The sequence below is a fragment of the Schistocerca gregaria genome, chromosome X (assembly GCF_023897955.1).
Source record: "Schistocerca gregaria isolate iqSchGreg1 chromosome X, iqSchGreg1.2, whole genome shotgun sequence".
Classification (NCBI taxonomy): Eukaryota; Metazoa; Arthropoda; class Insecta; order Orthoptera; family Acrididae; genus Schistocerca; species Schistocerca gregaria.
This window is the reverse complement of record NC_064931.1, coordinates 243,767,045-243,781,706: the sequence shown is the minus strand read 5'-3', so window position 1 is coordinate 243,781,706 and position 14,662 is coordinate 243,767,045. Positions and strand designations below refer to the sequence as shown.

General features: G+C 36.8%; 1 protein-coding gene across 2 annotated transcripts in view; it reads right to left on the bottom strand.

The window, feature by feature from the left end:
- Positions 1-913: 913 nt before the first annotated feature.
- LOC126298351 (DNA damage-regulated autophagy modulator protein 2) overlaps positions 914-14,662 on the bottom strand; it is an 88,218-nt gene continuing 74,469 nt past the window's right edge. For both annotated transcript variants that reach the window (XM_049989646.1, XM_049989647.1), the window contains exon 7: positions 914-5,486. In XM_049989646.1, coding sequence (XP_049845603.1) covers positions 5,358-5,486 — 129 coding nt within the window. In that variant the 3' untranslated portion in view covers positions 914-5,357. The remainder of the gene's footprint in view (positions 5,487-14,662) is intronic.

Here is a 14,662-nt window from a genome sequence, read left to right as displayed (position 1 = left end):
AGTATGCAGTGCATGGTTGTTCATTCTAGACAAAAATGGTCAAAGGAGGAAATTTCAAAATTGTGTGTGTGTCGGTTTTTTTTTAAGCTTAAGTACAATGCACAGAACTTTTACTGTAGAAGGAACATAAGTCTTACCATTGCACACTACGGAGAAAATTGAAGTAAAAATTGTGGTTTGGTGAGGGTAAAAGTACACCGATAAAAATATAAAATGTTTTGTTCGTGGAAAAAGTCAGGAGACACTCCCCTTTTATCATCATTGATCACACTGAAAAGAACAATGAGTGGCTATTATTGATCATCATATGAGTGTTTGCATTACGAGTTGATGAACATACTACAAGTATATTAGTGAGTAATGTTAGTACTCTTGCATCTGAACAAAGCGCCTAAATATACATCGGTCAATGTAAAAGAAAGTGCACAAACCAAGTTTAGCAGTGGCTTTCTGCACAAGCTAGTTCACAGACCTTAATCTGACGTGAAATTTTTCTGCTTCTTACACACTGAAAATGTCTTACATTGAAGAAAATAATGATAGATGAAAAGTATGAAGTTGACCACGATGTTATCGTACCTGGGAGTGAGGATCATTCAGTTGGCTTATTGTGAGTTTTTATTGTTATATTTCATGAGGACACGCTGAAACCCATGACAGTATATGCACAACTGTCTTGTGATCTTTCACAGTGTGATGCATTTTCATTAGTCACTACTGTATTTGTTTACTGTAATGTCACTGTGTGATACCCGTAACAATCATGAGAGACCAAGTTAAATTATATTGTCTTCAGGTAGTACACCTGTACTGTAAACAAGTCTTAATGAGAATTCAATACAACTTTTTTCTCATGGGGGGGGGGGGGGGGGGGGAAGGGTCGCTGCATAAAAGTCATCAAGCAGAATTTAGATTATGTTGAGAAATAAATCTTTGTTTCAGTAATAAGTTATTTACTACATTTTTACCAAACTTACAATCCACTCTTGTAAGAATTGAAGTATTGTTACAATTTTAACTAATTAGTTTATGGTGCTGAGAATACATACTTAAATTTTCTTTGACTCAAAACAAACAAGAATTTTTACAAGGAATTTAATTTAAAAAGACTTCAGAGGAAACTTTCAGTCATACCACTGATATCATGTGCTAGTCTTATTATCTGAGACAATGCTTCTGCTAGAACAGTGCACTTAAATTTAGTATAAAAGAAAATTATAATGCTTCTAAATGCTGGTCAGTTGATGTTCTGTAACAATCAAGTTACGTGGGAAATGACTATTCTCTTTTAACCAGAAACTAGGACTCACTCCACATTGAATCTCAAATATATTATAAGTAGTATGAGGACAATGTGGCTATGTACATGAATAAAAGTGAGGTAGATCAAAAACATGCCCCAGTCCGCACAATCACCAATATCAATAACATACTGAGAGATTAGTTCAAATAAAAACATGTCTTCAATGTTAAATTTGTATACACATTATCTAGCATACAAAGGGTAACTGAAAATTCATGTATTCTGAGCACATCAAGTGATTTCATGGAACATATGAGAAGCTAAATGTAGAGGCAAAATATGCATAATTCTTTTTATTTTCCAGTGGAGGATTTGGCAATAATATTAAAGCATGTATAGGAATAACCTTTAGTACAAAAGCTTCCTCACAATTCATCCATAAGCTATAAACAATCAAATGACAGGGCTTTGCAAGAACTCATTTATCCACACCAACGTGGTACATTGTGAGCATAATGGAGGTATGATGATGGATACTGTCCAGGTAACAGCAATCTTCATAATTTGGAACTTGATCTCCTGGAGATAGATTCTTTTCTTCCATTGTTCTTAACTGGACATCAATTGTGGGTTCAGTGTACTCTAGACAGTGAAGAGCACACTAAAAGACATCACTTTAAAAATTGCCAATGAAAACATGCAACTTAGTGATTTTGCAATGAATGATTGCATTTCAACCACTATTCATTGACACAATAGAAACTATATAAAGATCAATGTGCTTGAATAGTTTCCTGAATCACTATTCAATGATATCTAACTCAAAACTGACTTCACCAAGTACAAATCTGTGGTTCATTTCAGTCAGACTACGAAGACAAAGAAAGTTTCATAGCTCAAGCTGATGAATGATTTTCTTAAGAGTGTGTCTTCAATATGCACATTAGCAACTACTGATGCAATGTTAGACCTAATCCACAGGTAAAGCATACTTAAAAACCTGATTGGGGGTTGCTTTGTGTTTGTCAGATTTTTTTGCATACAGATTGGTATTATGTACTTCTCATCAATATATTTTGTTTAAATTCTGGAAGACAATCCACTTTTTGTTTGACAGAGCCTCTTATTTCAACAAGATGATGCACCACAACATTTTGGAAGACATGTCACACTATTTAAGAAGGGCTTTCACAGAAATGAATCGATGTCTAATTCCATTGTAGCTCAGTGGCTAAATAGGTGTTAGACAAAAAATCTGAAGCTTCTTGTTCAATCTTCAGTTAGCTCTAGGATTTTATGTGTCACTTACTGCTTCTTTCACCTCTAGCACTGATTTGTGTGCATGAAAAGTGTCAAACTGCACCTTGGTTAGAGGTCCCCATTTTAACTATAGGCCTTCATAAAACTGGCTGGGTAAGTTAGTTTGAAGGTTTGAGGAATGAAAGATAATACCATTTCCAATACAACCATGCCTATTAAAGCACTATGGTGTTCAAAACCATCCTTTGGTTTGATATTAGCGCCCACTTTAATCTACTTTAAGGTTCAAATGTTAACCTAATGTAAGTCTCTTCAACCCCAACCCCCTCCCCCTCCCACCCTCAACCCTCTCTGTCCATTGTTTGAGTGTCTTTGACAGAGCAAGCTTTTGGTATTCCAACATCCAAATCCAGAAGAGCTGACAACTTGAGTCCCAGCTGCACTTCCAAAAATGAATACTGCTGTGTTTCAAAGAAGTAAATGGCATGCCACAGCCAGTGAAAAAGTAAATCTCACAAATGCTAATATGGACGCAAATATCATAGGACTATGGACAATATATTGTTAGGCACTTCAGTGTTTGTAATTAATGATTGTACTCTTCTTATATGTACAATACATTCTATTCAAAGTTTTTTGAAAGATGCTGTAGTTTCTCTATCACCTACTACGAAATCAAGTAAAATCTTACAGCATCTTCAGAGTTTCAATAAATGAAAAAATAAAGTCAAATAGATAAAAACATTCAAGTGGATAGGGGAGAAAAATGTAACAAAACTTTTAGTAATAACATGGAATAGGATCACTGCTAACATCATCAAAATTACTTCATAGCACTGACAATTAAAGCTAATCCACCACAAACTCTTAACATACACAGAATTATGTGCCTACTTAAAAGAGCCATATGTAGTTACATTAAATATTGCCAAATCATCCCCTCTATGAAAACCTTCTATTACAATGAGCGCTTGGCTAATGTATGATAGAAACACTTTTGCATCCAAATATTCCAAGGAATCTTGAGGTGATCTGAATGCTTGAACTCTGGATCACCCCATATGCAGTGTATTTCAAAAATACTTTTACAAACTTTTGGGACAAGTTCCTCACACAGAGAAAGAAAAAAGATCTAATAAACACGGGCTCTACAATGCATACCTTAAGAACACTTGTTTAATAGAAAAGATGTGTTTCACAGTAATTAAAGTGAACAAGTGCTCAAAGTTCCTATGGAATGCATTTTAGAGACTGCGTTTACTAGGCATTTTCGTTGTTTTGGTGTAAGGAACCTGTCCGTAAAGTTTGTAAAAGTATTATCGAAACACCCTGTCTAATGTAGCACATGCATAATCTACGACATTCCTCTGCAACTTTCTAACAAGATAAATATGATGGATTGTTAGCACATACTCTGAAGGTAACAAATATTTCATATACACAAAGTAATTTCTGTACACCAGTTATTATCTGGCCCATAACCAATGACACAATATTTTCTTATAAATTAAGTTCAATTGTTTATTTGAACACAATATTACAATTTATCTTTTGTTTCATGTGTTACAATCTCGTCTTATGCATACAGAGCCATTGTAAGTAGTGTATTCAGATTTCAGTGAATAGCTCTAATGGGATTTCTCTAAAATAACATAACATTTAATCATTCAGAATATAATACTGTGGAAAAATACAGGACTTTCTATGAGAAATTATTAAGATAAACAAACGAAAATCAATGAAAAGATAATACTGGAAAAAGTTTCTTCAAATCAAAGTTACATCTCAGATTGTCATCAATTATAAATTTTTGTTTAATCTTTAGGCAGATTGCCTACAAGAAATAATTACTTTGATACAACTCAATAAGTTGTATGAAATAATGAAGCAATTGGACTGAAATTAGGATAGGGAGGCTGCACAAATGAATGCAGTGAAAAGTTAATAACAGTGTACCAGGCTCTTCCATATCAAAATTTTACGTTACTTTCACCTAGATTAAAAGAAGAAGAAAAAAAAAAATCTCTTCAGTCTCAATCACCTCTTTAAGCAAATGTAAGCACCATTATAAGGTTTTTAATGTCTTGGACTTGCAAAAGGGCATTTCTCCAATGTGTTATATATATTTTCTTAAGAGTCTTATATAAAAGTTTATAATGTCATGTAAAATTCACAAACAGTAGTACAAAACAAAGCCTACATAGGCCTACATTAAGCGTGTAATTGATTATAGAGACTATTCGTTGTAAAAATACCATACTTAATATTTGCAGGTGTTTTCTCTTTCCTGAATTTAGTTTTTATTGATTAAAACTGTTAAATCTGAAATTTTAAAAAATAATTTCAGGTGTAAGGCTTTATGAACTTACTCTACATCTAAATCACAGTGTAGTGTTCTAAATGTGTCTTCTATTAGTTCCTGAAGGCAGCGAATGGCTTGGAAGAATGCAGCCACCAATAAGGAGAGAGAAAGTGACAGCAACTTGCTAGGAACTAACTCTCCATCATCTTCAGTCTCGGTGGAAAGAACTGGATTGTTTTCGGGAATATCACTGCAACGAGATCTTGGAGATGATGAAGAGAATATCACAACTGAGTGCTGTGCACACTCATTGCTGTTTTCAGAGACCTGAAAGTTTTCTTGAGATTCACTGCTCACATGTTCACACACATCATCTTCAGAGAAATGTATATTTTGGTGATTAAATTCTAACACTTCATTCTCTCGTTGGACAGAATCACAATTTGTTTGGCTAGAAGCAATAATCACAACAGAATGCTGACTTCCAGATTCATCACACCAAACAGTACTGGCATGTGAACCCGAAGAATTGCATCTTGCATGTATCTCTAATCAAGTGATAATACTGTTTCCACCTTGTCGCACAATAACAACACCTTCAGGAACAGCAGCATGTGGAAGAACTGGTGAACACTCACTGTCTACTACGCTAAAGCCTCCACTTTCCACATTCAAATATACCTGGAAAAAAAAAAGAGAAAAAGTTTCTTATTATCCTCACAGAAAACTGAAGATGTTATATTTTTTATTACTCACCTTTTTAGTGACTAAAAGAAAAATACAGATATAATAACAACTTATTTCAGAGTACACTATTCATTATGGCCTACAAACTTTCTTTTTACTAACAATCAGGGATTCACATATTGTATGTAGCATATCACAGCATAGCCATTTACATAATCCTACTGGTTTTCACGATTTTCCCAGGTCAAACATGAAACATGTAACAACGTCACCGTTCTACCCCAGATGAAACTGGTGGTATTGGGGTGGGGGAAGAGGGGGCAGTGGTAGGTGGACATTTCATGAATTTCTTCTTTTCTGCTTCTGCCATCAGCAACTCACGTCTAATAGAAGTCTGTGCTTGTTTTTATCATCAAAAGAAGGCATCCTTAAGATTAATTTGAGTGTTTCGTTGGACAAGAATTGTGGAGGAAGTCAGTTGTGATTTTGTTGGGGGAACCATTTTGGCATTTACCTGAAATGATTTAAGGAAACCATGAATCAGGATCATCAATAGAGGATTTGACCCCACTTATCACAAATGAACACTTGACACCACAAAAAACTGCCACCAGTGAAATTTTAAGTACCCACCATGTTTCACATGAGCCAATCACATTGAGGGGTATATAGATTTGCTAATAAATGTACAGAAAACTTGTGAATACAGATGTAGTAGAAGTAAATATGGATATAGTAGAAGGACTGTCACCTTTTTCACACTTAGCATCAGGACACACCATCTAAAAACATGCAAGAAAACTGCATCGAATCATTCACAGCATTACACATGTAGTAAAGGCACTTCATTCCATGACGTGGAGATGAGCAGTGAGAAGTATTTAAATGCTGGTAGCTGCAGCATAATGCATTTGTAGTTCAGTGGCATAGTTGCCGGTAAAGTAGACAATGGCCTGGTGACAAGTTTTGCTCTTATCTGCCTTAGTGCAACTTTTTGTGGTTATTTGGTTAATTTATTTAATTTTTAACAACCATGAAGGTGTAGTTTTTAAGAGTTCCTCCTGTTGTCATAGGTAGCTTCATATATAAGTTTCTTTACTAGCATAAGCAACCGTGTGCTGTTATTTTTAGGTTTCATCTCCTATTTAGCTCGTCTCTTGATCTATCCATTTCATTTTTTGATATACGTTGATCCACGGTTGGGAATATATGGGCTATTTAGCCCTGACCCATGGATAAACTTTCTCGGATTCGTATGCGCATGCGCATTCAAGTAATTTCCCTGGTATTGCGCATGTGCATACATAGCGGTTCAGGCTTGTAAGTGAGCAACCGTTTGTAGCTGCAGTTTCTGGCGGGTCATGGCCTACCGAACATAGGCTGGTGTGAGGTGGAGCGTATACCATAAAGTTAAGTGGTGGTTTTGACTTTCTACATAAGTACTCTTTGTGTTTTCCTTTCTTTTTTGTCTATAAATGTATAGCTATGGTTTTCTTTTAATCACTGACAAAGGTCTTCTTAGGCACTTGTGGATTTTATTGTTGTTCTGAAGAAGGTGTAGTTATCTACACCGAAACCTGGGTTAACACTTAACACTAGGTGCACACAATCGAGGCGGGTTTTTAGTTTTTTAATATATCAACCAACAATTGCTGACGTGCTGTGATGTTGAAGGTCCTGTGAAGTATTTTGAGGCCACAGAAATGCATCCAGCCCCACACAGCCAGACACATGGCCACTGTGAGATGACTCATGGATGTATCTGGGGTCAGAACATGCACCTATCTGCCTGTATAATCATATTGCACCATCAATTGTGAGGACAAACACTGATTCATCACAAAATATCACATTACATCGGTCTCAACTTACACTGTCCTCGGCAAATGTTAAATGGTAGAGTCTATGATCATCATGGAGCCTCTCCTTGATGGCTGTACATTTGCTACGTAGTCAAGCCTCTCTAAGCCAGGGCTCAACCATATCCACTTATTGAGGGTTGAATACCACTTACACAGTTTTTTGTTCTACTGACTTTTATTTGTGTGAACTAGTTTTCAGTTTATTAAGCCTTCTTCAGATAACTACTGGCTATTGTTTACAAGGAGCTTGTGTTGTAAATAACAGCCAGTAGTTATCTGACGATGACCTAATAAGCCGAAAACTAGTTCATACACATAAAAATCAGTAGAACAAAAAACCGCATAAGTGTTATGCAACCCTCAATATGGAATTGTTCTATCAAGAAGCGACGGAAGAATCCATAAATAAAAACATATCCACTTACTTGGAAAATGCAGTAATACATTTAAACTGCTCCGTCTTTGGAAAAGGATTTTTCCATGACATATTGACAGGTTCATTATCAAAATCCAGTTACCACATGACTACTGGATTCTCAGTGCATCAATAATGTTTAATTCATTGCCACGCATTGTGTTCAGGAATGCCACACCGTGTGCCCTGGTCTCTGATATCATATAATTCCCTTATTTCACTAGAGCAATGATGCTGTCAGAACTAGCCTGTTGATGATTAGGCACGGTCCATGAATATGCGACTCATCTGAAGGTGATATGGTGTAGGTATTTGACCTTGCTCATTTTCTCTCATTGGCTATTATAGAACATATAGTGCACTCGCAGACCAACTTGTTGCAACTGACTGTCTGTCTGTTACAGTGTAATATCATGAAACTGTGTGAATGACACTCACATATTATGTCAAACAGAAGTAGTGAATTTTAAGTTTTTGACTCCAGGGAGGTCATTATCCAGCAGAAGTGACTCTCACTGATTTATATCCAAAAGTCTGTTGAGTGTTCTGTGGGAAATTAGCTGCTTATCATCAAAATGTGTTTCACATAATACACTGTAGGGCTTCTTGAACAACAAATTGTTGAACCAAAAGAATGCATCTCTTATGGGAAGAAAGAATTATATAATAATAATAATAATAATAATAATAATGGGAATTTCTCTTACCCTATTGGTTGTGACACCAGGTGGCGGATAGCGAAGACTCTGCAGATATGCAGGGTAGGTGGTAAATAAACTACCGCCCATGGACCAACACAGGAATCAAATTCCAAAGGTGGGTGTCACAACACTGGGCAGCCTTTGGTCAGCATCTGTTCCCCACATTAGGGGCAGGTGAGAAAAACCTCCAGGGCTAACAACCATGGTTATAAACCACTGGTTCTAACAATAAGAGCCACCCCACACACAGTATTATCAGTCATGAAAGAGTGTGTTGTGAAACAAATTCCACGCGGACAACCAACTGCACCAAAGTGAACAAGCAGACAATTGGATTCTGGGTTAGTCTGCAGCATTCCACAGAGACGAGTTGGAGCATCTTGGAACTTCACGCAAGATGAAATACTGAAAATCTAGTTACATAGCTATTTTCAATGTAAATTTTCTTCTAAAAACTGAAAATTAAGACATCTAACAGACAAACTCAAGAACCACAAAATTCTCATAGCAGCCTTACAAGAAACTAGATTCATGGACGAAAACCATTTTGATTCTGGACCCTTGAAAGTACACAAAGGAAAAGTAGGCAAAAAATTATGAAAAACACTCTGCATCTTGGAACTAGCTCCATAACAGACAAAAATATTTGAGACTTCATTACCAACTTTGAATCAAAACAAGGAAATTTTATAAGACTTTTGAACAAAAAGAGCTAATTGCAAAACATTGGCAGACTATTTCAGAAACCTTCTCAAATGTGAAGAACCCATAGAAAAAATGGACTTTAAGATAGTCATTTCAATTTTCAAAAACTATAAAGCCTCGAGAGAAAACCAAATCACAGCTGAACTTTGGAAAGATATCAACAAGAATGCTATAGACTCTCTCCAAAACATCTTTGAAGAAATCTCGATAAATGACAAAATCCCAGATGAATGGAGGATTGCTCTTATCCACTAACTACATGAGGAAGCTTTCAAAACAAACCCCAACAACTACAGAGGTATTTCACTCCCAGATGTAACATACATATCCTGCTAAACAGGGCAGAACACCTATTAGACCATCAACATAGAAAATACCAAACCCTAAACCTCAAAAACCTCATGGTCTATCAAAAACCAAGAGTAAAATCATACATTATCACTTTCATGGACTTTCAGAAAGCATATGACTCATCACCATACTAAAAGAATTAAACATAGACAACAAAATCACAAACCTAATAAGACAAACCATTATGAACAGATACTCCAAAAGTCAAATTCATGGGACAATTCTCTGACCCTTTTGAGATAAAAACTGGAATATGGCAAGGAGAGGAACTCTTCCCACTACTACTTAATTGCGCCCAAGAAAAAGTTGCCAGAGTGTGGAACATGAAGATTCATTGTGGAATTTGACTAGAAATAAAAAACAAAGGCATCAAATTAAATTGTATAGCCATTGCAGATGATATGGCCCTATTAGCTGAGACCTGGAAAGAGGCCAAAGAACAGACCATTGAACTACAAAAACAAGCTGAATATAAATAAATAAATAAATAAATCTCAAAATCTTCTTTGGAAAGTCTAAGATAATGACAAACAAAAAAAACCAACCAAAATGTTTTAAAGTGGGAGAACAAAAATGAGAGATAGTCAAAGAATACAAATATGTTGGAGAATGGATAAGTTGGAATACCCTCGAGAAAAAAGGCAATGGAATCTAGAGGAAGTAAAGTTGAACTGGCTTTCCAACTCACCAAAAACACACATAACAAAACGTTCCTCTCGTGGAATGCAAAAGTAAGACATTACCATGCAGTTATCAAACCAGAAGCCCCGTAGGCAACCAAAACATTGTTCATCACAAACCATGGCCTGGTTGAAAGGCTGGAGATCAAAGAAAGGAAGATATTAAGAAAAATCCTTGGTCCCAGTGTCCACAACAACAGCCTAATTCACATAAGAAATGAAACCCTTTACCAAGCTACTGAAAAACTCTCAGACATAATAAGGAAAATAAATAATTTTTACAGACAGCCTCAGAACGAACCCAAACAGATTAACAAAAAAAGGTTGTTGACTACTTCTGCAACAAAAAAACCAACCAAATCAGTGTAAGGAAATGAAATGATCATGTGGCATTGTTGGCCAGGAGGCCCCATTCGGAGAAGTTCAGCCGCCGGGTTGCTAGTCTTATTCCAGGCGACACCACATTGGCTGACTTGCATGTTGGTTATGAGGAGGACAACTCAACACCCAGTCCACAAGCAGAGAAAATCTCCAACCCAGCCAGGAATCAAATCTGGTGCCACTGCATGGCAGGCAAGCATGTAACCACTCAGCTAAGCAGCCAGACTGGTTTAAGGAAATGGAGAAGGACTTACGAGAACTCCAGATCATAGAGAGAGAGAGAGAGAGAGAGAGAGAGAGAGAGAGAGAGAGAGAGAGAGAGAGAGGTTCCAAGCCAAAATGAAAACCAAACCCACAATTCAAATCTATGAAGAAGAAAGGGAAACAAGATCAGAAAGAATGAAACAATACTGGGCTAATAGAAAGGCACAGAACATTAAAAATTAACTGATTTAAAATCCCTCTAAGTAGTGTACAATGGAATAATAATAATAATAATAATAATAATAATAATAATAATAATAATAATAACTACACTGATTTGAACAAGAACACTTTAATCATAAGTATGTATGTTTTTTATTCATCTGCTGTGTCCATTTATGAATTTACATCTATCCAGTTAACATGCACTATACCTATAGATAACAGCAGCATATTATATTTGCACAAAAGATTTTGTGCCTTCCTTGAACAGAAATGGAATACTGAGAACCGGAATACTGACATGATCAGTTTCCTGTAATTTTTAAACTAATATTTCCTTGTCTGCATGTTCCCAAGGTAAACAGTAAAATATGGCACATTGAATTTCATGCACATCAGTGCTGCACCTGACTAACTCTAACTGTGATTTCCACAAGCTAGATTTTGTGCCATCAAATTTACAGGCAGTATCTTAATCACTCTGCCATTGTGTTTGGTTGTACTTCTCAATTCCATTTCTTTTTTTGTTAGTTGTAACATGTGACTGCTAGTTCAGTCACTGGAGATAAGTGCTCTATTATGAGAATACTCAAATATCTTGGAAATATTGAATATCATCTTGAAATGAAAAAATACAGTATGATAATATAGTCTCAGAAGCACTGCTGCATTCAATCAAGAAGGAAAGTATAGTACCAATGGAAGGTTGTTCTCACACTGTGTGATTGCTCCAGTGTGTTACTAACCACCCTGACTCTTTTCGAAGGATATAACAAGGTAATAATATCTGTCCTCCTTGTCTTCAGGCGTCTCTTATCTCTTCTTTTGTTGTCATATAAAATGTACTTATCTAACTAAAATTAACTAGTCATGAGGACCATGAAATCCTGACTGTCTGTTGTACCACCCTTTGCCTTACAGCATCACTGGATGCAATATGGAGAAGCACATGGTTAGTATAATGTCCACAGAGTTGTTGTCAGCTTCCTGAACCTTGCAGCCACTACTGTTCATTCAAGTACCTCTCCAACTGGCCTCACATGATGGACTGCACCCTAATGCAGACCTTCCACCCAAGACAAAAAAACTGAGCTGTACCAGGTGTCAAACCCAGTAGAGACACACTGTCTGGTTAGCAACAAAAGCAGCCTGGAAAATGTATCCATTTGGAAGCAAAAAGGTCATTGTATTCTCATTGAGGAATTCATTTCTTTGGCATCAATGAATTATCTAAACATTAATGATACCTTTTCAGGTAGACTGAACGCATCTACTGAGTGGAACAAATTTTTTTTTTTTTTTTTTTTTGACTTCTCAGATTCTTCAACCCACTGTAACATTATTGAAAGAACATGTTAAATGGACTTCTGCAAGCAATGCCATGTGTGTGGAAACATAATTGCTAGTTACAATGTCTGTCTTTATATAGTGTCCATACCTTCACATCACAGTGTACTTCAGAAATGCATGCACATTTGAAGGAACAGTCGCTGTTGTGACGATTACAGCTGTGGTAAGTATTATGAAATTGATTCACATTTTGTGAATCCAGATTGACATCAGCTGTTTGTGACAGATGAAAACTTATGTTGGACTGGGACTCAAACTCAGATTTCCTGCTTATCATGAGCAGTCACCTTTACAATTTCAGCTATTCTAGCACACCTCCAGGACTGACTCAAACTTCCTTACGTCCCGGAGTTCACAACCTTAATGTTTGCATATTTCATGATTCCCGCACATACAATTTATAAAAAAAAGATGATGTAATCATCAATGAGATACCCATGTCTCGATGGACTAAAATTACAATGCAGTACAGCAGAGTCCCGCTAATCCGAACCCCAGTAATCCAAACATGAAAAATGCCCTTGAACTCGCGCTATGTTATTTGGAGCAAAAGCCCACTGTTACACCTGCTGATTTGATGTTTATGAGATGATGACACAACTATTTGTCATTAAGCAACTTAATCAGTGTCAGTAAGGTTCTCCACACATGCCCCATTTGCTGCCATCCTTCACTAGCTTCTTCACATCCAGGTATTGTCTGTATCATTTGTAGTAGATTTTCCTCTTCATTTTCAACTAGGTTGTCCTGAAATTCAAGAGATGTCCACAGTTTTCTCGATGATTTTCGCAGAGTATTTTCTGAAATATTGTGCCATGCCTCAGGGGCCCAATAAACAACATCCCTCACACTGGTCTTTTTTATTTTATCCACTAAAGGAATGCTATCATCTTGGATCAGTATTCTTAAAAACTTTTTTCTGTAAACCAGTTTTAATGTTTGCAGTATGCCAGGTCCATCGGCTGTAGAAGTGATGTAACATTTGGCAGCAAAAACTTTGCCACAATTTCTCCATCACTAATTCCTCCGTGGTGAGGTGAGATGGCGCGTTATCAGTCAAAAGGATTGCATGGGGAGACAAATGACTTTCCTTAGAAAACTGTTAAACAGAGGGAACAAACTGGCCGTGAAACCATTCTTTGAACAGCTTACCATCCATCTATGCTTTATTTTTGGTTGCGCTAATACACGGGCAGGGACTTCATGTTGCAGTTTTTCAAACCTCTGGGCCTAGCAGATTTGCTGATCAGCTTTAAAGGTAGCTTGTGATTACCAGCAGCATTGCTGCACATTAATAAAAGTCACACAATCTTTGCACATTTTAAAACCAGGAGCATGGTCTTTTGCTTTTGATGCCAGGCTTTTTGTTGGCAATGCTCTAAAATTAAAGCTAGTCTTGTCAGCATTATAAATTTGTTGGGTAGGATACTTTCTCTCTCTTATCATTATCTTCAAACTCAGCCAAATATTCCTTCACTGCATCACCTTCAGAAGAAAGCTTCTCTCCAGTAATTGTTAGCTGATGGATTCCATACTGTGTTTTGAATCTGCCCAACCAACCCATACTCGCACTAAAAGACTCATCACCATTCATTAACTTGTTCAGGTAAGGAGCCTTCTCCTGAACCAGTGCTCCACTCAAAGGAGCTCCCCTTTCTCTTTCCTGCACAAACCAAAGGAAAAGAGCTTCACTCACTTTATAGTACTGGGACTGTTTCAAAGTCTGCTGAATTTTGAGTGTTTTTCCCAAAGATATTGCACAGGACTGTTCATGCTTCACTCAGTTCTTCCAATCACAAATGGTTGCTTTACCTACACCCAGTTCTGTTGCCAGTTTAGATACATTCTCACCATTCTCTATCTGCTTCAAAGTATTCAGCTTCTCTTTGAGAGTTAAAGTTGTATGTTTCCGTTTACTCATGACGAAAATATGTGCACCACTACACCTGAACAAATACAACTGTTACGCATGCCAGCAATCAATAACTAACATAACCAAGTGCTTTGTGAGCCAACTGGCAGTGCACTGACCTCAGACACTACAAAGGTCTCAACAATGCACAACAACAAGGGCACGGAGTGAGAGTGAACCATTGTTCCCACACTTGTTCCCAGTTGTTAACATGGTGTACCTACTTATCTGTTTGCTATACTTCATTCTAGAAACCCATCACTGTAATTCTGGCTAATCTGAGCAAATCGGTAATCCGAACAAGGTCTGGTCCCAGTTGGTTCGGATTAACGGGACTCTACTGTATTTGTCTTTCCCTGTGCAGGAATCATGAAATGTATGAGTATA